Consider the following 23711-nt stretch of genomic DNA (forward strand, 5'->3'; position numbering starts at 1 on the left):
GGTTAGTAACCCGATGTTTATCCTAGTTACGTGCAGGAAGCCCACACTTCCCCGCTCAGCTCACTACGCCCCCTCCTGCAAGCGGCATGTACACACACACACACACACTCACCTGTCCCCAGTCAAGCAGTCCACGACACTGACGTCCTCAGCGCCACCCACTTCGCACTCCGCCGCCAGCACACATGGCTCCGCCCACCTGGCACTCTGCACACATGGTCCCGCTCGGCTTACCTGCGGTGATGAAGTCCCGACCTCAGCGCTGTCACTGTCCTCCATGGCCGCTGCTTGTCACATCACCTTCTCTCGCTTCCGACCCGAGACTGACTAGCGGTGACGTCACGGGCCGCTCGCGATACTTGGCTGTGAAGGCGGCGGTCATTGAACTCAGTGACAGGTGCTGTCAGCAGTGCAGGAGATCAGCGCAGGTAATGTACCTCGCTGACAGCAGCACTTGTCATACCCTGCAGTGACCTGGGCTGACCCATTGATGTTAGCTCAGGTCACTGCACTGCTCTCCCAGCCAATGGGGAACATCCTGCTCTTCATTGACTGGTACAGTGTGGATCGTCATGGCAACCCCTTGGATTACACCAGACCTGGATTTGTTTTTCTTTCTAATAAATTGGTTAAAGAGGGAATGTATTGGGGAGTGTTTTTTCAAATAAAAATGTGTTTGTCGTCTATTTTTTTTTATTACTGACTGGGTTGGTGATGTCGGGTATCTGATAGACGCCTGACCTCACCAACCCCAGGGCTTGATGCCAGGTGACATTACACATCTGGTATTAACCCCATATATTACCCCGTTTGCCACCGCACCAGGGCACGGGATGAGCTGGGGCGAAGCACCAGGATTGGCACATCTAATGGATGCGCCACTTCTGGGGCGGCTGCGGCCTGCTATTTTTAGGTTGGGGAGAGTCCAATAACCATGGAACTCCCTAGTCTGAGAATATCAGACCCCAGCTGTCTGCTTTACATTGGCTGGTAATCTAATTTTGGGGGGACCCCTACGTGTTTTCTTTTTCTTAATTATTTATTTAATTTAAAATAACAGTGTGGGGTGCCCTCAGTTTTGGATTACCAGCCAAGGTGAGGCTGCCAGCTGTGGTCTGCAGGCTGCAGCCGTCTGCTTTACCCTAGCTGGCTACAAAAATAGGAAATAGGGGGAACCCTACGTCATTTTTTTTTTCATTTTTTTTGCTAAATACAAAGCTAAGCACCCCTTAGTGCCACATGAAAGGCACCAAAGGGTGCAAAATTACAAAATGCAGGAGAGTGGGACATTATGAGTCTTTCTGCCATTGTGACAGAAAAGACTGATATGAAGTGCACAAGCACAAGAAAATCACCAGAGCGCTCTACGCTGTGAAAAGCAGTAGAAAATAGCACTGGAGAGAACATGTGACCGCCTCATGTAGGATGAAGCTATGAGTCCTGGGTAAATTTATGCATTTACCCTCCTTCAGTTTTTTTGCAGTACACAAAAACAACGGAAGGCACACGGATGACAAACAGATGACATACAGACCGTCTATCGAACGGAAACGGATGCCACATGGATGCACCCGTGAAAAAAAACGGACTGTATTTTGCAGACCGCAAAAATAGATCGGTCGTGTTAATGTAGCCTTATTCTGATCTACCGTTTATAAACAGCAGGCAGAAATAAGTGAATAACACCCCCAGCGTCAGAAAATCTCCGGTGTTTCAGGGCTAGCTGAGACCCTGGAAGATCACGATTCAGGACGGTTTTTCCGGTCCCCGCTCACGTGATCACAGGTATACACCGTACACCGATGATCACGTTACAGTAAATGACAGCGCCGGTAAAAAATTATTTATCTCCCATCTGGCATGAACAAACATGATAAATCTCCTCCCCGGTCCCCCGGTGTCACCAAAGTGCCCCCCCTGATGCCCTCCCAGAAATCCAAGATGGCCGCACGCACAGCAGCGCGCCGGCCGCATTCACCCTACTCCTCTGATTTCTGTCGCATGTGCCATGACACATGCGACAGAAAACTCCTCCCCAGGCCCTGCCAGGTCACCCCCTATAACCCCACCGGTGTTCCCCGGTGTCCCACGGTACCTGTGCAGCGTTGATCCCCCCACGGCCCTCTCCTTCACAATAGACGCTGCCGCATGCACAGAGCGGCTGTCAGCTCAGCTTCCTGTGTTCAGACACAGTGAGTGGTGGTTATGCATCTGTAAGCTAAATGGGCGGCATGGTGGCTCAGTGGTTAGCACTGCTGTCTTGCAGCGCTGAGGTCCTGGGTTCAATTCTCACCAAGGACACCATCTGAAAGGAGTTTGTATGTTCTCCCCGTGTTTGCATGGGTTTCCTCCGGGTACTCCGGTTTCCTTCCACACTCCAAAGACATACAGCGCTATGGAATTAATAACGCTATATAAATGAATAAATTATTATTATTACTGCAATGCCCTGCTCATGAGGTAAGGAACATAATTGATCAGGAGAGCTATATACTACATTTACAAATGCAGGGATTTCCTTTTATAGTTTCCCTGCTGAACGACTACCAAACATGAGAGTCCATTATACGCCACAAGAAAACACATCTAAATAGCGAGCTCTGTTGTTAAGTATTCATTCAGCTGGATAACTGGACTTAAAGGGGTATTCCATCTCCAAGATCCTATCCCCAATATATAGTAGGTGGAATAGCAATAATATCAGCAAATACCAATATTTGGAAATGTAGAATAGTTCTCCTGATTAGGCATGCCCTTACCCCATGAGCAGGGCATTGCAGCTTTGGTAGCAACCATTACGACATGGACTCTGCTGCTGTGGACCTGGGGAGAGTGAGTGCAGATTCATTGCACCCACACTCCTCACATGAAGGGTCTGCACTCCTAGAAAATGGGGGATACGTTCCCTCAGTGTCTCCCCCCCATATTCTAGACGGTCCAGAGTCGTCATGGGACCCCTTTATTTTTTTTCTTACAATAAATTGGTGAAAGAGGAAATGTTTTGGGGACTGTTTTTTTAAATAAATTTCTTTTGTCGATTTTTTTTTTGTTAGTACTGACAGTTTATGATGTTGGGTATCTAATAGACGCCATGACATCACAAACTGCTGGGCTTGATCTCAGGTGACTTTACAGCTAGTATCAACCCGATTTATTTCCCCGTTTGCCACTGCACCAGGGCACGGGATGAGCTGGGGTTAAGCGCCAGGATTGGCGCATCTAGTGGATGCGCCACGTCTGGGGTGCCTGCGGCCTGCTATTTTTAGGCTGTGAAGGCCCAATAACTATGGACCTTCCCACCCTGAGAATACCAGACCACAGCTGTCTGCTTTACCTTGGCTGGTGATCCAATTTGGGGGGGACCTTACTTTTTTTGTGTAATTATTAATATTTATAAAATAATTATAAAAAAAGAGCCTGGGGGGCCTCCACATTGGATCCCCAACCACGGTAAAGCTGCCACCTGTGGTTTTCAGGCTACAGCCGTCTGCTTTACCCTAGCTGGCTATCAAAAATGGGGGGACCCAACGTCATTTTTTTTAAACTATTTTTTAAATAGAAAAAATTAATGGGCTTCCCTGTATATTAATTGCCAACCAAGGTAATGGCAGGCAGATGGGGGTGGCAACCCATAGCTGTCTGCTTTATCTGCGCTGAGAATCAAAAATACCGCGGAGCGCTACGTCATTTTTTTTAAAGATTTATTTTTACAGCACTGTGATGTCCAGCAATCAAAATACAGGGAAGCCCATTTTGCTTTTAGTTATTTAAATAAATAATTTAAAAAATATATATGGGCTCCCGCTGCATTTTTTGTATTGCTAGCTAAGGGTAATCCAAGCAGCTACTGGCTGCTAACCCCCACTGCTTGGTGTTACCTTCACTGGCAATGGAAAATCCAGGGAAGCATTTTTTATTTTTTTTGCCAAAAAACTAAAAAAAAAAGGACGTGAGCTTCGCCATATTTTTGTATGCTAGCCAGGTATAGCAGGCAGGTGCTGGAAGAGTTGGATACAGCGCCAGAAGATGGCGCTTCTATGAAAGTGCCATTTTCTGAGGCGGCTGCAGACTGCAATTCGCAGCAGTGGGGCCCAGAAAGCTCAGGCCAACCTGTGCTGCGGATTCCAATCCCCAGCTGCCTAGTTGTACCTGGCTGGACACAAAAATGGGGCGAAGCCTACGTCATTTGTTTTCTAATTATTTCATGAAATTCATGAAATAATAAAAAAAGGGCTTCCCTTTATTTTTGGTTTCCAGCCGGGTACAAATAGGCAACTGGGGGTTGGGGGCAGCCGTACCTGCCTGCTGTACCTGGCTAGCATACAAAAATATGGCGAAGCCCACATAATTTTTTCAGGGGCAAAAAACTTCTGCATACAGTCCTGGATGGAGTATGCTGAACCTTGTAGTTCTGCAGCTGCTGTCTGTCTGTATGGAGAAGAGCAGACAGGAGCTGCAGAACTTCAAGGCTCAGCATACTCCATCCAGGACTGTATGCAGAAGTTTTTTGCCCACCAAAAAAATGACGTAGGCTTCGCCATATTTTTGTATGCTAGCCAGGTACAGCAGGCAGCCACGGGCTGCCTCCAACCCCTTGTTGCCTATTTGTACCCGGCTGGGAACCAAAAATATAGGGAAGCCCGTTTTTTTTAATTATTTCACTTATTTCATGAAATAATTAAAAAACAAATGACGTGGGCTTCACCCCATTTTTGTGTCCAGCCAGGTACAACTAGGCAGCTGGGGATTGGAATCCGCAGCACAGATTAGCCCGAGGTTTCTGGGCGCCTCTGCTGCGAATTGCAGTCCGCAGCCGCCCCAGAAAATGGCGCTTTCATAGAAGCGCCATCATCTGGCTCTGTATCCAACTCTGTTGGGTAATAATGAGTTAATACTAGCTTTGTTTTACTAGCTAGTATTAAGCCAGAGATTTTTAATGTCAGGCACGTTTGACCCGGCCATTAAGAATCTCCAATAAAGGGTTAAAAAAAAGACACCACACAGAGAAAAAATACTTTAATAGAAATAAATACACAGACACATTAGAGACTCCATCTTTATTACCCCCTGTCAGCCTTCCATGATCCATGGTCTTCTGTCTTTCTCGTTCAACAAATGCAGCTCTGCTCCATCACTGCTGCATGGGGGAAGACGCTGCTTCCCGTGCAGCCTTCACTTTGTGAAGGCTGCACGGGAAGCAGCGTGCAGCCTTCACTCCGTGAGTGATCAGTGATGCTAGCTGTTAGCGGTAACAGCGGTAACGCTGACAGACGCGTTACCATAGCAACGGTGCTCCGATCATGTAATTCCCGGAGCCGCGGTTAGCGGTGACGTCACCGCTAACTGCGTTGCTATAGCAACGGTGATCTCCGTTAATGACCGGCTGTGTCAGCCGGTCCCTAACGGAGCGGGGAGTCGACGTGTGCTAGAGCATGTCGCCGGTACCTAGGACAGGACATGACGTCAAAGCCATGTGACCAGTCTGTAGCCAATGAGATAATAGCCACGTGACTGGTCACATGGCTATTTTGACATCACGATAGGTCCTGCATCCCTGCTGGCAGTGCTGGTCACCGGGAGGATTCAGCGATCATCGGATGGAATAGCGGCAGGAGACAGAGTGCAGGAGGGATCGCGGGGACCGGTAAGTGTTATGGCAACGTTTATTAACTGTATGTGTACATTTATAATGCGTTTTTATGTGTTTGTGATTGCCTCCCATTATTTCCTATTGGTTCGAGTTCAGGTCATCAAACGTTCGCCGAACTGAACTCGAACAAGACCTCCGTTCGACGAACCGAACTCGAGCCGAACCACGGCCGGTTCGCTCATCTCTAATCTTGAATAAAGGCGATCTTCAAGCTTTCTTTCCTTCCTCCCCTCCCTTCCCCATTCTATCCTAAGTAAGATGTTTGTTTTTCATGTAAAAAGTTTAATAAAGCTCTTTGGAAACAGAGAGCAGGAGCACAATGGAGGACACTGTGTGGATGACGCAGGATGCATCATCCACAAGAAGCAGGCAAAGAGATCGGTGATAGCAGGAGGAGGCGCCGGATCAAGATCAAAGACACCCATTGGACTCGGCCGCTTGATAGGTGAGTGTAATATAAAGTGTTTTTTATCTTATACAGATCAGCATGGGCACATATATACAGTATTCTAGAATGCTGTATATAAAGATAAAGAGCTTACTGGTGGTGGCCGTAGTTTGTATGGGAAAAAAAATCTGATGACAGGCTCCCTTTAAATATTATGTTCGGTGACAACTTGGAACATTATTTAACTAATGCATTTCAGACTACATAGCAAATTAGTGTGATTTCTACATAGGGACTATACAAATTTGGAAACATGTTTAGTAACAGGAGTTTCCACCCTACTGATCCCACTTTTCTGTTAAGAATTAGTGGTGGTATGCAGTATAGAGCTATAGTACTGGTAATGCCTTAGTTTGGGCTACCAACCCTTCTGCACCCTCAACTTCACAGGACCTTGGTGGTCCAAAGTATTCGGAGGCAAACAGTACAAGTAATTTTTCAGTATTTAAGATGGCAGGTTGGTAAAAGAGGAAGGGTTGGCAGAGAAATGCCTTATAGTAGACTTCATTCATTTTACATATTCCAATCCTCAAAGCAATCAATTTTCTCACTATTTTTCAAGTTTGCTATGCTATTCACTTAGTTAGCACATAGGGCAGACAATTTAACAAGTGGATGAAGTCATCTCATTAATAGAACAATAACTAGACAGGAGTGAAAGTACCAACTGCAGATCTTACAAGAATATCTGTCACTTTGTGGCTTTTGACGTCCCCTTTTCAAGAAATCTGAACTGTGAGACACTCTTCGAGAATAATGCAGCAGCACTTCACAGTCTCATTGAATCCTGCTTGGCTTTTTGTTGCTATGAACTATAATAATATCAGGATCCAGACTGTGAGAGACATTATACGTGATCACGCTACTCCCAAAGCTGAAACTACTTAAAGAAAAAACATCTTTTTATTAATTCGTGACATTACTTGGATCATATGTAGAAGAGGTAAGAAAAAAAATAAATCATAAAATATATTTTTTATATGGAATAACACTAATATTTGTCCCATGAATAGCTCATACTTTTCTATTACTATAATTGTAAATTATACAAAAATAAATTCATTAACATGTTATGGTACAAAGTGAAAAGACGTGAACAGAATGTTATCATCTTGGGAGAATCAAAGACAGCATTGGCACATGGGTCCTGTTTTCTGAGATTGTCCCCTCTTTCACATAAAAAGGCTTAAAAATTAATTTAATTAATGAATAGTTGTGGGTTTATGAAGATACTTTGTAAAGAAACATAGAGGCAAATTTGGAAAAATATGGAAACCCTGGACTGAAAAGCTTAAAAAAACGCTGTTGGTTATTGTGATAAAATTATAATAGATTTAGTCATGTACCTAATTCTGCTTTGTTTCATTTCCACGATTTTCTGGTCCCCTCAAGCAATTATGATGATCTAATGAAATGTATTACAGTTACTGGGAAATAATGTGGGCTGGGAACCGACAGCAAAAGAACAGAACAGAATTAGCAAGATAGATTTATTACAAAGTTTAGTATTTATAGACCTATTGTAATTCAATGGAAACACTTAAAGTGTAACTGTCATTTTATAAAGTTTTTTATATTACAGATGCTGGTTTGTGCTGCTTATCAGTGGGGTCCGTGTATAGAGATGAGCAAACGTTTTGGAAAATGGTTTGCCAATCTCAAATTTGGCATAAGCCTTGGCTCGCTTGGATTGTGATCAGATTCACAAACACTTTTCTCAAAAATCAGCAAAGTTTAGCTTTGTTTGATAACTGTTCGCGTTTACACTATTGCAACAAACATCCACTTCCCACCCCCTCACAGCCATGTCAAGTATTGGCATGGTTGTAATTGGCCAGGGAAATCACTGTAAAAAAAAAAACCCGAAGCCAGTCTTACCAGTCTCCACGCGCTGTAACACAACTTCCATGTCCGCTCATTAACCCTCATACATATTCACTGCTTCCCCCGCCCACCGGCAGTCCCAGCGTCTGTGATTGTTTGCAGTCAGACCAGGCCCCCATCCTGTGTGACAGCATCTGTGATTGGTTGGAATCACACACACTGTCTGTGTATCTATAGTGTAAAAATAAATAAATTGGCGAAAGGGCCCCCCATATTATGATAGCCAGCGCAGATAAAGCAGACTGCTACAGGCTGCAGCCCCTAGCCATCTGCTTACCTTGCTGTTTATCAAAATAATAGACCCTATGTGGCTTTTATTTAAATTATTTAAAGAAATCATTTAAAATCTGGTATACGGTTTCCCCCAATTTCGATACCCAGCCATGATAAAGCTGACAGCTGGGGGCTGGTATTCTCAGGCTGGAGAGGCCCATGGTTATAGTGCCCCCTATTCCTAAAAATAGCAGCCTGCAGCCACCAAGAATTGTTGCATCCATTATATGCAACAATCCCGACAGTATACCCAGCTCATCCCGATTGCCCTGGTGCAGTGGCAATCAGAGTACTATAAGTGGTTAATGACAGCTCACAGCTACCACTGAGCCCTAGAATAGTAATGGGAGGGGTCTATGAGATCCCCACATTACTAATGGTGTAAGTGAAAAGAAATAAAAACAGACACCGAAATAATCCTTTATTTGAAATAAAAACGAAAAAAACACCCACTTTCTCCAATTTATTAACCCCCAAACACCCAGTTCCGATGTAATCCACATGATGGCCCATTACAATCTCGTTTTTGCTACATACTGAAGTCACAGCATGCAGGCACAGAACAAGACAGTATGCTGTGACTTCAAGCACAGACTGACTGAGCTGCAGCTGTGAGCAGGGATGTCACTTAGTTTGTCTGCGGTAACAGCTGGAGGTTCCCATGGCAATCCACCTGTAATCACAGATAAACTGACCTGAATTGAACTGATTAAATTCAGTGACCTCACCTCAGGTGAACTCATTCAGTTCATTGAGACCTGCATTTCCTTCCAGAAGACTAGGAGATGCAGATTTGGTGCCAAAATTTCTACACCAGATTCCTGCACTAAATCTGCATCTTCTGACAAAAAAACGCATCTAAACGCGATGAGGTTTTGATGAGACACTGATACGTTTTTTTGCCAGGAGATGCAGATTTGGTGCAGGAATTTGGTGTATAAATTTCAGCACCAAATCTGCATCTCTTGTATATAAAAAAAAAAGCACAAAAACGGGTTTGATGCCATATCAGTGCGGGTTACTGCCAGGAGATACAAATTTGGTACAGATATTTCAGCACGAAATTTACATCTCTTGGCAGAAAACCACACCAATATGGCATCAAAACTCTTTTTGCGTAGTTTTGTGCCAAAGGATGTACATATGGTGCTGAACTTTTTATGCCATATTCCTGCACCAAATTTGGAAAAATAAATCACATCAATACTGCATCACATATTAATTTGTTTTTTTTTGCCAGAAGATGCAGATTTGGTGCAGGAATATGGTATATAAATTTAAGCATCAAATCTGCATCTCCTGGAAAATAAAATGCAGTTTTCTGCCAGGAAATGCAGGTCTGACTGAACTCAGTTTACCTGTGATGAGGTGACGGAGTTCAATCAGTTCACCTGAGGTCAGCTTTCCTGTGGTTACAGGTGAGGTACCGTGGGAACCTAACAGCAAATAAACTCAGTGACATCACTGCTAACAGCTGGTAGTTAGTTAAGCTCTGCCTGCAACCTCAAAGAGCGGTCATGTTCTGTGCCTGTGAGCTGCAAATGCAGGATGTAGCAGAGTCAAGAAAGTCATGAGATCTCGTGTGGATTACATCAGACCTGGGTGTTTTGGGGGTTTATAAAGGGGTGAAAAAGTGTGTTTTTTTGTATTTTATTTCAAATATGGGATTGTTTTGCTGTTTGTGTTTATTTCTTTTCACTTACAGACTAGTAATGGGGGGGCTCTCATAGATGCCTCCCTGTACTAATCTAGGGCTTAGTGGGAGCTGGGAGCTGTCATTAATCCCTTATATTACCAAGATTGCCACCACACAAGGGCAATCGGAATGAGTAGAATAAAGTGTCGGGATTGTCGCATCTAATAAAAGTGACAATTCTGGGCGACTAAAGGCTGCTATTCTTAGGCTAGGAGGGCCAAATAACCATGGGCCTCGCCAGCCTGAAAATATGAAAATACTAACCCATAGCTGTCAGGTTCATCTTGGCTTAGTATCCAAATTTTAAAAAGCCAAATGCGGGCCGTTGTTTTTTGATACACAGCCAAGATAAGCACTTGGCTGCAGCTGTAGCCATCTGCTTTATCTGTACTAGGTTTCAATATACAGGGGACCCTATGGCAGTTTTTTTTTCAAATTTGTTTATTATTACACTCCAATAGAGGACCCAGACAGCATGTGTGATTCCAACCAATTACAGAGACTGCAACCAGAGATGCCAGGACAGCCAGGCCCCCGCTTGAAGCACTGAATATGTATGAGGGTTTGAGCCTACCCGGAAACAATGTGACAGCAGCATGGGAGATTCGGTAAGTATATCTAATGATTCAGGGACCGAGGAGGATCAAAAAATGCGGAAACCCAAAGAGTAACCAGAGTGGCTGGAACCTTAATGGACTGCAGACTTAATCCTGACACACAACTAGAATTAGCCGTGGGACGAGCCTATGATGACCTAGTCGTCTCGACAAAGCCGGAGAACTAAATATTTTTACAGATAGAAATATAAGAAAAGCTAATCTGCCTTGGAGAAATCCCCAAAGATATAGATAACCCCCCACATGTAAAGACTACGGTGATATAGGAAAACACAATACAAAGCTAGAAAAACAGGTTCAGCAAAGGGGAGGCCCAAACTATCTGTATAGGAAAGGATAGGAAGGCGTACTGTCTGCAGCCATAAAAACCCTAATAAATACCAGCACGTCTGATATGGAAAAACCCTGAGACCAAATGGCCTCTCCCCCACTATATCAGCACTCTGATGTTACTGAGATCCAAAAACACTAATATAGATGAGAGACTGAATTAATACCAAGCCTGACAAAACACAATACATTGCAGAATCATGGAGCTGGGTATACAGACACTCCCAGCAGGGAGTGATCCAATTCCACAAGGAACTCCACACAGGCAAAATAGGAATTAAGCATTAGTATCAAAGCAGAAAAATTAACAAGAAAGTGGAAACAATAAGCAGAGGTACAAGACCAACTTATCTGAGAGGAGTTCTGGTAGAGAGCAGGGCTGGTTTCAGAATGTCCTTAAACACACAGGAAATCCATTGAGCACCGGCAAGTAACAGGAGAAAACTACTCAGCTATATAGCCCAATCTGAGAGACCTGATTACCAGTCCTCCACAGGTGTGTCGCTTTCATTCCACAAATCAACTGCACCGCCAGCACTGACCACAAGAGGGAGCCCCAAACTGGAAAATGTATTCACAACAGTATAACTGTCCTGCTTTATTCCTTATTTTCTTTTTTTTGCAGCCCCCCTAGCCCTTTCTAACACCAGCCCCCCTAGCCCTTACTAATACCAGCCTTACTAGGCCTTACTAACTGTCACAAGGTGACTATTGTGGACCCAGTGGAGCCTGTACTTGCCCTAAAGCTGGGGCCCCTGCATTCACCCAAACCCTGGAGGTACCCTTGATGGTAGAGCCTAGGGTGGTGACCTGGCCCTCCCTATCTCCTGTCCTCGTCCCAGATATTATGACCCCCTCCCCTCCTCAACCCACCACCCGGGGGAATGGGCAAGAACAGGAGCAAACACCGCACCAACAAATGTGAACAGACAGAGGTAACAACAACAACAACAACAACAAAACCAACTCGTACACACGCCAATCACACACAAAGGAGCAACAAAAAGTGCTTGAGGGGAGACAACATAAAAAGGGGGAATAAACAGACTACTGGGGAACTTCCAAACCAGAACAGACACACCTAAGAAGGCTGCAGCAAACTCCAATGCTTCAGCCAACAGCACAACAGAGTAAATACCTGCTCCTTCCACCTCCTGGCCAAGTTTCCTAATGATAGAAAAAAACGGCATTCTCTGGTGGATGTAGAGGGTATTTATAGAACCTGGGCGTGGTCTGCACCAGAATCACCAGGAGTCAGGAGCTGCTGGAATTAACCCTCTCCTCCCCAAAGGAAAGGGAATTAATTTAATCTGCAGAGTCCCACAAGACAAAGTGAGACTCGGACTCAGAACATGTGACAATAACACATAAGTTTTACCTCCCATTGAATTCAATGGTGTTCGAATATGTTTGTCGAGCTGTTGCGAACATCGGGAAAGTCGGTGAACACAATCCGAATTGAACCCTGACAGGTTCGCTCATCTCTATCCGTGTACCCAGAACTCCTAACAATTGATCAAAACACCATTCTGAAGTCTGCAGGTCCAACACAAGCTGTACACAAAGAACTGAGACCGGGCGCAATACCAAGACTATGGGTCTGTGCACAATTCTGTGACAGTGAATGTAACAACCCATAGACTTAAGCGGGCTTTATACACAGCGACATTGCTAGCGATGTCGCTGGTGAAAGCACCCACCCCCGTCGGTTGTGCGTCACGGGCAAATCGCTGTCCGTGGCGCACAACATCGCTTACACCCGTCACACATACTTACCTGCCTAGTGATGTCGCTGTGGGCAGCGAATCGCCTCCTTTCTAAGGGGGCGGTTCATTCGGCGTCACAGCGGCGTCACTTATCGGCCGCCCAATAGAAGTGGAGGAGCGGAGATGAGCGTGCCGAACATCCCGCCCACCTCCTCCCTTCCTCATTATGGGCGGCCGCAAGTACGGTGATGTTCCTCGTTCCTGCAGTGTCACACATAGCAATGTGTGATGCCGCAGGAACGACGAACAACCTGCATCCTGCAACAGAAATGATAATCGGGATAGGGACGACTTGTCAACGATCAACGATTAGGTAAGTAATTTTGATCGTTAACGGTCGTTCCTGCGTTTCACATGCAATGACGTCGCTAACGAGGCCGGATATGAGTCACGAATTCCGTGACCCCAACGACATCTCGTTAGCGATGTCGTTGCGTGTAAAGCCCGCTTTAGTATTGAAACCCATACATTGCACTGGGTGCGCAGATCATGCACACAGAACATGCATTAGCTGCAGACTTCAGAGCAGTGTTTTGACTGATAAGTGGGGGTCTCAGGACCCAGACGACCATTGAATAGTAACACTATTCAGCACATGTAAGATATAAAAACGTTTATAAAATGTCAGTTACATGTTGATGTAATCATGAACTATTTTAAGTGACTAATTAAAATGTTATGGATATAAAGGAGAAATAAAATCCACGCTTTTTTTAACAATAGCCAGAAGCACCTTAAACTAGCTGTTCTGAAAAGTAAGGACAAACACAAAATAAATAAAAAGTTCTTTACTTACAGCAGAATATCGACTCTGTAAAGTTAAGGGTTTTTGTGGCCCTGAGTCAGTAAAATCCTCTTCATTTTCATCTAGATATTCCTGAGGAAAAGACAAGATAACTGTGATATATCATTTTATACAAAGTAAAATTTCCTGAATCAATCATCAGATTCTGTTACAGCTTAAAGGGAGTATGTCAGTATGATCAACAGTCCTGAGACATCTAAATGGGAATAAAGGTCATAAAGTCTGAATACTGTATATTGATACCTTAATATCTGCAATCTAATGTCTTATTCCAGAGAATTCCACATTTTTCCTCTATATAAATGAGCTATTTAATGCTATGGGCTGGACACGGATTTTTGTAAGAATCTGACTCAAGAGCTTTTTTTTTTTTTAAACAAGAAGAAGTGTTACTAGTGTGACATATTATTGCCGCTATATGCTCTCCTGATCTCACTGGAGGGTTGTGTATGATTATAACTGACACAGGACAGTATCAAATATATTTGTTGTTGTCCTCTTAGTGCTTCCGATTCCAGGTTAAGGCAGTCAGTATTGCGATTCAGCAGAGCTGTGAGAGCTGCAGCTGCAAACATGTTTGTCATGAAATAAAGTTCAGTTGGACTGTTCTGTATCCATTACATTTCTCACACTGGTGTAGGAAGTTGTTGTGCCCCCTTTCCTACTGTTTTATGCTATTTGTTTGTAGCAGCGGTGGATTATATGTAATGCGGGCGTCACACGAGACGATCCATCGTGCAATATGTCGTCGGGGTCACGGTTTTCGTGACGCACATCCGGCATCGTTTGCGCCATCGTTTCGTGTGACCTACGAGCATCTCCGTACGATCGCAAATCGGTTACAAATCATGTATCGTTTACACGTCGTTTATTTTTAAAAAATTGTTTATTCTTCCCTGCGCCGGTTGTTCATCGTACCCAGGGTAGCACACATCGATCCGTGTGACACCCCGGGAACGATGAACTGCAGCTTACCTGTGGCCGCCGGCAATTCTGAAGGAAGAAGGTGGGCGGGATGTTTACGTCACGCTCATCTCCGCCCCTCCGCTTCTATTGGCTGGCGGCTGTGTGATGTCACTGTGACGCCGAACGTCCCACACCCTTCAGGAAGTGGATGTTCGCTGCCCACAGCGACGTCGCTCAGCAGGTAAGTACATGTGACGGGGGTTTAACGACTTTGTGCGCCACGGGCAACTAATTACCTGTGACGCACAAACGATGGGGGCGGGTACGATCACTCGTGCGATCATACGATAGATCGTATCGTGTGACGCCTGTATTAGTGAGATAAGGGAGGAGTGACAGATGGCCAGTAGGGTAGTTAGACAGACGGGTCTTGTGAGAGCAGTTCTCCGAAGGATTCGAGGAGTACATATGTGTCATGGTGTAAGGAACCTGTCGGGCAACCCTGAGGTAACCTTTTAAATGTCCGGAGCCTACGGCTCACCCCAGCGGGCTCAGTGAAGTCATTAGACTATATAGCCATTAGGGCCCAGAAGCGGACAGAGGTGAGAAGAAGCGTGCGGGTCGGAGACACAGGTGCCCGGCAGCTTGCAGACGAAATCCAAGATAGCGGGGCTTGGTGGAGTGAGAATACCCCAAAAACACAGTAACTGCAGAACCGTCAGGAGTGAAGCCATGTCTGTCATAGTGTAGAAAAAATAAATTGTTCACATTTTGGTTTGCCAAGAGTACTCAGTGAGACGTGTTTCTCTACTTCATCTATGACGGGAACTGGCTGCAGGGTGATGGACACCAACCTGAAGAAAATAGTAAGTGTCGCACACCCCACCTGAACTCATACACGCACACTGACTCTCTCTGGCGAAGTAGTGCGGAGCCCCCATGGCCCGGCGTCCGTACCATCCTTCTCTGGTAACTCACTCTTTTATTAAAAATAAGCTCTAGAGGCAGATTCTTATGTAGATCAGTGACCGGGCATATAGTTCTTAATTCTTAATAGCTCATTTACATATAAAAAACACATGAATTTTTCTGAAGACATTGTAGTGCAGATATCAAGGTATCATTTTATTCAGCTTTCTATGACCTACATATTCATATAGTTGGCTTAGTAGGGTTGATCCTACTGACAGATTTAATTTAAATGAACTGAGGTGAACAAGCTTTACCAGTCATATGTATTGCAGACAATGCTTTAGCGTGTGCCAATAGACTCTGTGCATACAGTAGATATATTTATTAGGTGCATTCCCAATGTACTGAATATAGAGCATAATAGATTGCAAATAAAGCCCGAAAGAAAATTGTGTTCAATTTTAGAACATGTACACCTTTTTATCAAAAAACTGACAGACACAGCAGTGCATTAATAAATCAGGGTATAAGTATATACTTTTGTGCAGAATCTAAAATTACTTTAAATATAATAATTAAAGGTTTCTCCAGACTTTGGACATTTTTTGTTAGAAGGGTTTTCTGATTATAAGGGGATGAGCACAGGTTGTCCTAATGCTGGGACAAGATGTAATCTGTGGGATAACGTGACAGTAATATTTATTTCATAGCAACTGAAATTTATGGAGAAATTGATAATTACAGTTCTCACTGGCAATTAATGTAATGCCTAGACAGGTTGTCCACTAGTATGAAACAGTTTCTGTTGTTCTGGGCCAGTGTTCCCCAACTCCAGTTCTTAAGAGCCCCCAACAGGTCCTGTTCTCAGAATTTCCCTAGCGTTGCACAAGTGATAATTTACCATATTTTTAGTTCTATAAAACGCAGTGGATTATAAGACGCACCCTAAATTTCAAGGAGGAAAATAGGAAAAAATAATTTTTAATGTTAAAATTAGGGTCAGTCTTATAATCCTAGTGTATCTTATATTAGCTCACCAGGGGGGAGCGGCGATGGTGGAGCGGCTCAGGAAAGTCTCAGGAGTAGAGTTGAGCGCGGTTCGTGGTTCGTGGTTCTCCAGTTCTAGGCTCGAGTGATTTTTGGGCTGTTCGAGATCGAACTAGAACTCGAGCTTTTTGCTAAAAGCTCGATAGTTCTAGATACGTTCGAGAACGGTTCTAGCAGCAAAAAGCAGGGCTTTTTACAGCTACAGTGAGCAGGAGCCATCGCTGGCAGCCTGCCACAAGCTGGTAACCAAGATAAACATCGGGTATCCAAGCAAAGCGCTTTGGTTAGTAACCCGATGTTTATCTTAGTTACGTGCAGGAAGCCCACACTTTCCCGCTCAGCTCGCTCCACCCCCTCCTGCCCGCGGAATGTACACATACATACACATACACAAACACACACACACACATCCACCCCCCCCCCCCCGCCCGCCCGCTCGCTCGCTCGCTCGCTCGGCTTACCTGCGGTGATGAAGTCCCGCCATCCCGACCTCAGCGCTGTCACTGTCCTCCATGGCCGCCGCTTGTCACATCACCTATCGCTTCCGACCCGAGACTGACACTGGCGGTGACGTCACGGACCTCTCGCGATACTTGATGTGAAGGCGCCGGTCATTGACCTCAGTGACAGGGGCTGTCAGTGTGCTGGAGATCAGCGCAGGTAATGTACCTCACTGACAGCAGCACTTGTCACCCCCCTGCAGTGACCTGGGCTGACCCATTGATGTTAGCTCAGGTCACTGCACTGCTCTCCCAGCCAATGGGGAACATCCTGCTCTTCATTGACTGGGACAGTGTGCATCGTCATGGCAACCCCTTGGATTACACCAGACCTGGATTTGTTTTTCAATCTAATAAATTGGTTAAAGAGGGAATGTTTTGGGGAGTGTTTTTTCAAATAAAAATGTGTTTGTCGTGTATTTTTTTTTTATTACTGACTGGGTTGGTGATGTCGGGTATCTGATAGACGCCTGACCTCACCAACCCCAGGGCTTGATGCCAGGTGACATTACACATCTGGTATTAACCCCAAATATTACCCCGTTTGCCACCGCACCAGGGCGCGGGATGAGCTGGGGCGAAGCACCAGGATTGGCGCATCTAATGGATGCGCCACTTCTGGGGCGGCTGCGGCCTGCTATTTTTAGGCTGGGGAGATTCCAATAACCATGGACCTCCCTAGTCTGAGAATATCAGGCCCCAGCTGTCTGCTTTACCTTGGCTGGTGATCCAATTTTGGGGGACCCCTACGTGTTTTTTTTTTTAATTATTTATTTAATTTAAAATAACAGCGTGGGGTGCCCTCAGTTTTGGATTACCAGCCAAGGTGAGGTTGCCAGCTGTGGTCTGCAGGCTGCAGCCGTCTGCTTTACCCTAGCTGGCTACAAAACTAGGGGGAACCCTATGTCATTTTTTTTTCATTTTTTTGGCTAAATACAAAGCTAAGCACCCCTTAGTGCCACATGAAAGGTACCAAAGGGTGTTCCACTTTTTCTCCATTTTTTTCTCCACTTTCTCTCCACTTTTTCTCCACTTTTTCTCCATTTTTTTCTCCACTTATTCTCCACTTTTTCTCCTCTTATTCTCCACTTTTTCTCCACTTTTTCTCCACTTTTTCTCCTCTTATTCTCCACTTTTTCTCCACTTTTTCTCCACTTTTTCTCCATTTTTTTCTCCACTTTCTCCACTTTTTCTCCACTTTTTTCTCCACTTTTTCTCCTCTTATGCTCCACTTTTTCTCCTCTTAATCTCCACTTTTTCTCCACTTTTTCTCCACTTTTTCTCCACTTTTTTCTCCACTTTTTCTCCTCTTATGCTCCACTTTTTCTCCACTTTTTCTCCACTTTTTCTCCACTTTTTCTCCACTTTTTCTCCACTTTTTCTCCTCTTAATCTCCACTTTTTCTCCTCTTATGCTCCACTTTTTCTCCACTTTTTCTCCACTTTTTCTCCACGTTTTCTCCACTTTTTTCTCCACTTTTTCTCCTCTTATGCTCCACTTTTTCTCCACTTTTTCTCCACTTTTTCTCCACTTTTTCTCCACGTTTTCTCCACGTTTTCTCCACTTTTTTCTCCACTTTTTCTCCTCTTATGCTCCACTTTTTCTCCACTTTTTCTCCACTTTTTCTCCTCTTAATCTCCACTTTTTCTCCACTTTTTCTCCACTTTTTCTCCACTTTTTTCTCCACTTTTTCTCCACTTTTTCTCCTCTTATGCTCCACTTTTTCTCCACTTTTTCTCCACTTTTTCTCCACTTTTTCTCCTCTTATGCTCCACTTTTTCTCCACTTTTTCTCCACTTTTTCTCCTCTTATGCTCCACTTTTTCTCCACTTTTTCTCCACTTTTTTCTCCACTTTTTCTCCTCTTATGCTCCACTTTTTCTCCACTTTTTCTCCACTTTTTCTCCACTTTTTCTCCTCTTATGCTCCACTTTTTCTCCACTTTTTCTCCACTTTTTCTCCATTTTTTTCTCCACTTATTCTCCACTTTTTCTCCTCTTATTCTCCACTTTTTCTCCACTTTTTCTCCACTTTTTCTCCTCTTATGCTCCACTTTTTCTCCACTTTTTCTCCACTTTTTCTCCACTTTTTCTCCACTTTTTCTCCTCTTAATCTCCACTTTTTCTCCTCTTATGCTCCACTTTTTCTCCACTTTTTCTCCACTTTTTCTCCACGTTTTCTCCACTTTTTTCTCCACTTTTTCTCCTCTTTTTCTCCACTTTTTCTCCACTTTTTCTCCACGTTTTCTCCACGTTTTCTCCACGTTTTCTCCACTTTTTTCTCCACTTTTTCTCCTCTTATGCTCCACTTTTTCTCCACTTTTTCTCCACTTTTTCTCCTCTTATGCTCCACTTTTTCTCCACTTTTTCTCCACTTTTTCTCCTCTTAATCTCCACTTTTTCTCCACTTTTTCTCCACTTTTTCTCCACTTTTTCTCCACTTTTTTCTCCACTTTTTCTCCACTTTTTCTCCTCTTATGCTCCACTTTTTCTCCACTTTTTCTCCACTTTTTCTCCACGTTCTCTCCACGTTTTCTCCACTTTTTTCTCCACTTTTTCTCCTCTTATGCTCCACTTTTTCTCCACTTTTTCTCCACTTTTTCTCCTCTTAATCTCCACTTTTTCTCCACTTTTTCTCCACTTTTTCTCCACTTTTTCTCCACTTTTTTCTCCACTTTTTCTCCACTTTTTCTCCTCTTATGCTCCACTTTTTCTCCACTTTTTCTCCACTTTTTCTCCACTTTTTCTCCTCTTATGCTCCACTTTTTCTCCACTTTTTCTCCACTTTTTCTCCTCTTATGCTCCACTTTTTCTCCACTTTTTCTCCACTTTTTTCTCCACTTTTTCTCCTCTTATGCTCCACTTTTTCTCCACTTTTTCTCCACTTTTTCTCCACTTTTCCTCCTCTTATGCTCCACTTTTTCTCCACTTTTTCTCCACTTTTTCTCCATTTTTTTCTCCACTTATTCTCCACTTTTTCTCCTCTTATTCTCCACTTTTTCTCCACTTTTTCTCCACTTTTTCTCCATTTTTTTCTCCACTTTCTCCACTTTTTCTCCACTTTTTTCTCCACTTTTTCTCCTCTTATGCTCCACTTTTTCTCCTCTTAATCTCCACTTTTTCTCCACTTTTTCTCCACTTTTTCTCCACTTTTTTCTCCACTTTTTCTCCTCTTATGCTCCACTTTTTCTCCACTTTTTCTCCACTTTTTCTCCTCTTAATCTCCACTTTTTCTCCTCTTATGCTCCACTTTTTCTCCACTTTTTCTCCACTTTTTCTCCACTTTTTCTCCACTTTTTCTCCTCTTATGCTCCACTTTTTCTCCACTTTTTCTCCTCTTAATCTCCACTTTTTCTCCTCTTATGCTCCACTTTTTCTCCACTTTTTCTCCACTTTTTCTCCTCTTTTTTCTCCACTTTTTCTCCTCTTATGCTCCACTTTTTCTCCACTTTTTCTCCACTTTTTCTCCACTTATGCTCCACTTTTTCTCCACTTTTTCTCCACTTTTTTCTCCACTTTTTCTCCTCTTAATCTCCACTTTTTCTCCACTTTTTCTCCACTTTTTCTCCACTTTTTCTCCACTTTTTCTCCACTTTTTTCTCCACTTTTTCTCCACTTTTTCTCCTCTTATGTTCCACTTATTCTCCACTTTTTCTCCACTTTTTCTCTACTTTTTCTATGGTCGGTCTACCCATTAGCTCTGCCATGCATAGTGTAGCTCTACACCTACTGCACATGTTACTTTATGATTGACATCTCTTTCGTACCAGAGCTGTCTAAGTCTACTCTGACCCCATATTTGTCATTACTATATTGTCCTTGTACTGTATTATGACATTTGTATCATGTGTTTCATTTCTTGCTGTGTTGCAATTTTTTTGCTGCATCCCAATTGTACCTCTACATTGTTCGAGTTTATGTTATTGTTCTCTCACTCTTATGTGATACTGATTATTGTCATTTTTCATGATTACATGCAGATAAGTCCAATCTGACGAAGGCTCAGGCCGAAACGTCATTTGTAACTTGTTTTGGACAAAAACATATATGCTTATGAAAAAAAAAAATTCTTAATACGGACCAATATAGAGTGATTTTGCATTACTATCCGTTGTGACTTACTGACTTAGTCTGGGAGATATAGAGTGCCGAGGTTACTCACTAATTTTATCTATTATTACCTCTGAGCACCTATATACCAGTGAGCAGAGCTTCCTCTACAGTAGTTCTCCTGATTAGGCATGCCCTTACCTCATGAGCAGGGCATTGCAGCTTTGGTAGCAACCATTACGACATGGACTCTGCTGCTGTGGACCCGGGGAGAGTGAGTGCAGATTCATTGCACCCACACTCCTCACATGAAGGGTCCGCACTCCTAGAAAATGGGGGATACGTTCCCTGAGTGTCTCCCCCCCATATTCTAGACGGTCCAGTGTCGTCGTGGGACCCCTTTATTTTTTTTCTTACAATAAATTGGTGAAAGAGGAAATGTTTTGGGGACTGTTTTTTCAAATAAATTTCTTTTGTCGATTTTTTGTTTTTGTTAGTACTGACAGTTTATGATGTTGGGTATCTAATAGACGCCATGACATCACAAACTGCTGGGCTTGATCTCAGGTGACTTTACAGCTAGTATCAACCCGATTTATTACCCCGTTTGCCACTGCACCAGGGCACGGGATGAGCTGGGGTGAAGCGCCAGGATTGGCGCATCTAGTGGATGCGCCACGTCTGGGGTGCCTGCGGCCTGCTATTTTTAGGCTGTGAAGGCCCAATAACTATGGACCTTCCCACCCTGAGAATACCAGACCACAGCTGTCCGCTTTACCTTGGCTGGTGATCCAATTTGGGGGTCCCCTACTTTTATTGTGTAATTATTAATATTTATAAAATAATTATAAAAAAGAGCCTGAGGGGACCTCCACATTGGATCCCCAACCACGGTAAAGCTGCCAGCTGTGGTTTTCAGGCTACAGCCGTCTGCTTTACCCTAGCTGGCTATCAAAAATGGGGGGACCCAACGTAATTTTTTTTTTTTAACTATTTTTTAAATAGAAAAATCTAATGGGCTTCCCTGTATTTTGATTGCCAACCAAGGTAACGGCAGGCAGATGGGGGTGGCAACCCATAGCTGTCTGCTTTATCTGCGCTGAGAATCAAAAATACCGCGGAGCGCTACGTCATTTTTTTAAAGATTTATTTTTACAGCACTGTGATGTCCAGCAATCAAAATACAGGGAAGCCCATTTTATTTTTAGTTATTTAAATAAATAATTAAAAAAAATATATGTTAGCTCCCACTGCATTTTTTGTATTGCTAGCTAAGGGTAATCCAAGCAGCTACTGGCTGCTAACCCCCACTGCTTGGTGTTACCTTCACTGGCAATGGAAAATCCAGGGAAGCATTTTTTTTTTTTTTTGCCAAAAAGCTACAAAAAAAGGACGTGAGCTTCGCCATATTTTTGTATGCTAGCCAGGTATAGCAGGCAGGTGCTGGAAGAGTTGGATACAGCGCCAGAAGATGGCGCTTCTATGAAAATGCCATTTTCTGAGGTGGCTGCAAACTGCAATTCGCAGCAGTGGGGCCCAGAAAGCTCAGGCCAACCGGTGGTGCGGATTCCAATCCCAGCTGCCTAGTTGTACCTGGCTGGACACAAAAATGGGGCAAAGCCTACGTCATTTGTTTTCTAATTATTTCATGAAATTCATGAAATAATAAAAAAAGGGCTTCCCTTTATTTTTGGTTCCCAGCCGGGTACAAATAGGCAACTGGGGGTTGGGGGCAGCCGTACCTGCCTGCTGTACCTGGCTAGCATACAAAAATATGGCGAAGCCACATAATTTTTTCAGGGGGCAAAAAACTTCTGCATACAGTCCTGGATGGAGTATGCTGAGCCTTGTAGTTCTGCAGCTGCTGTCTGTCTGTATGGAGAAGAGCAGACAGCAGCTGCAGAACTACAAGGCTCAGCATACTCCATCCAGGACTGTATGCAGAAGTTTTTTGCCCACCAAAAAAATGACGTGGGCTTCGCCATATTTTTGTATGCTAGCCAGGTACAGCTGGCAGCCACGGGCTGCCTCCAACCCCCAGTTGCCTATTTGTACCCGGCTGGGAACCAAAAATATAGGGAAGCCCGTTTTTTTTTAATTATTTCACTTATTTCATGAAATAATTAAAAAACAAATGACGTGGGCTTCGCCCTATTTTTGTGTCCAGCCGGGTACAACTAGGCAGCTGGGGATTGGAATCCGCAGCACAGGTTAGCCCGAGGTTTGTGGGCGCCTCTGCTGCGGATTTCAGTCCGCAGCCGTCCCAGAAAATGGCGCTCTCATAGAAGCGCCATCATCTGGCGCTGCATCCAACTCTTCCAACAGCCCTGGAGCCGGGTGGCTTGTTGGGTAATCATGAGTTAATACTGGCTTTGTTTTACCAGCCAGTATTAAGCCAGAGATTCTTAATGTCAGGCACGTTTGACCCGGCCATTAAGAATCTCCAATAAAGGGTTAAAAAAAGACACCACACAGAGAAAAAATACTTTAATAGAAATAAATACACAGACACATTAGAGACTCCATCTTTATTACCCCTGTCAGCCCTCCACGATCCTGCTCTTCTGTCTTCTTTCTTTCTAGTGTAGTAGTAGTGACGATTGTAGTGAGGGGCATCACTTGGGGCTGGGGAACCTCCATCTTAACTACAATGCTCACTACAATCGGGAAGCAGCGTGCAGCCTTCACTCCGTGAGTGATCACTGCTGGCTGCTAGCGGTAACGCTGACAGACGCGTTACCATAGCAACGGTGCTCCCGGAGCCGCGGTTAGCGGTGACGTCACCGCTAACTGCGTTGCTATGGCAACGGTGATCTCCGTTAATGACCG

The 23711-nt window shown here is 44.0% G+C and overlaps 1 protein-coding gene across 4 annotated transcripts in view; it reads right to left on the bottom strand.

Annotated features, from left to right (window-relative positions):
• The window catches only part of SYTL5 (synaptotagmin like 5), a 399667-nt gene that overhangs the window by 87890 nt on the left and 288066 nt on the right, over nucleotides 1-23711 (bottom strand). For all 4 annotated transcript variants that reach the window (XM_075335512.1, XM_075335510.1, XM_075335511.1 and 1 more), the window contains one exon: nucleotides 13461-13541. In XM_075335512.1, the coding sequence (XP_075191627.1) occupies nucleotides 13461-13541 (81 nt within the window). The remainder of the gene's footprint in view (nucleotides 1-13460; nucleotides 13542-23711) is intronic.

The sequence above is a fragment of the Anomaloglossus baeobatrachus genome, chromosome 2 (genome assembly GCF_048569485.1).
Source record: "Anomaloglossus baeobatrachus isolate aAnoBae1 chromosome 2, aAnoBae1.hap1, whole genome shotgun sequence".
Classification (NCBI taxonomy): domain Eukaryota; kingdom Metazoa; phylum Chordata; class Amphibia; order Anura; family Aromobatidae; genus Anomaloglossus; species Anomaloglossus baeobatrachus.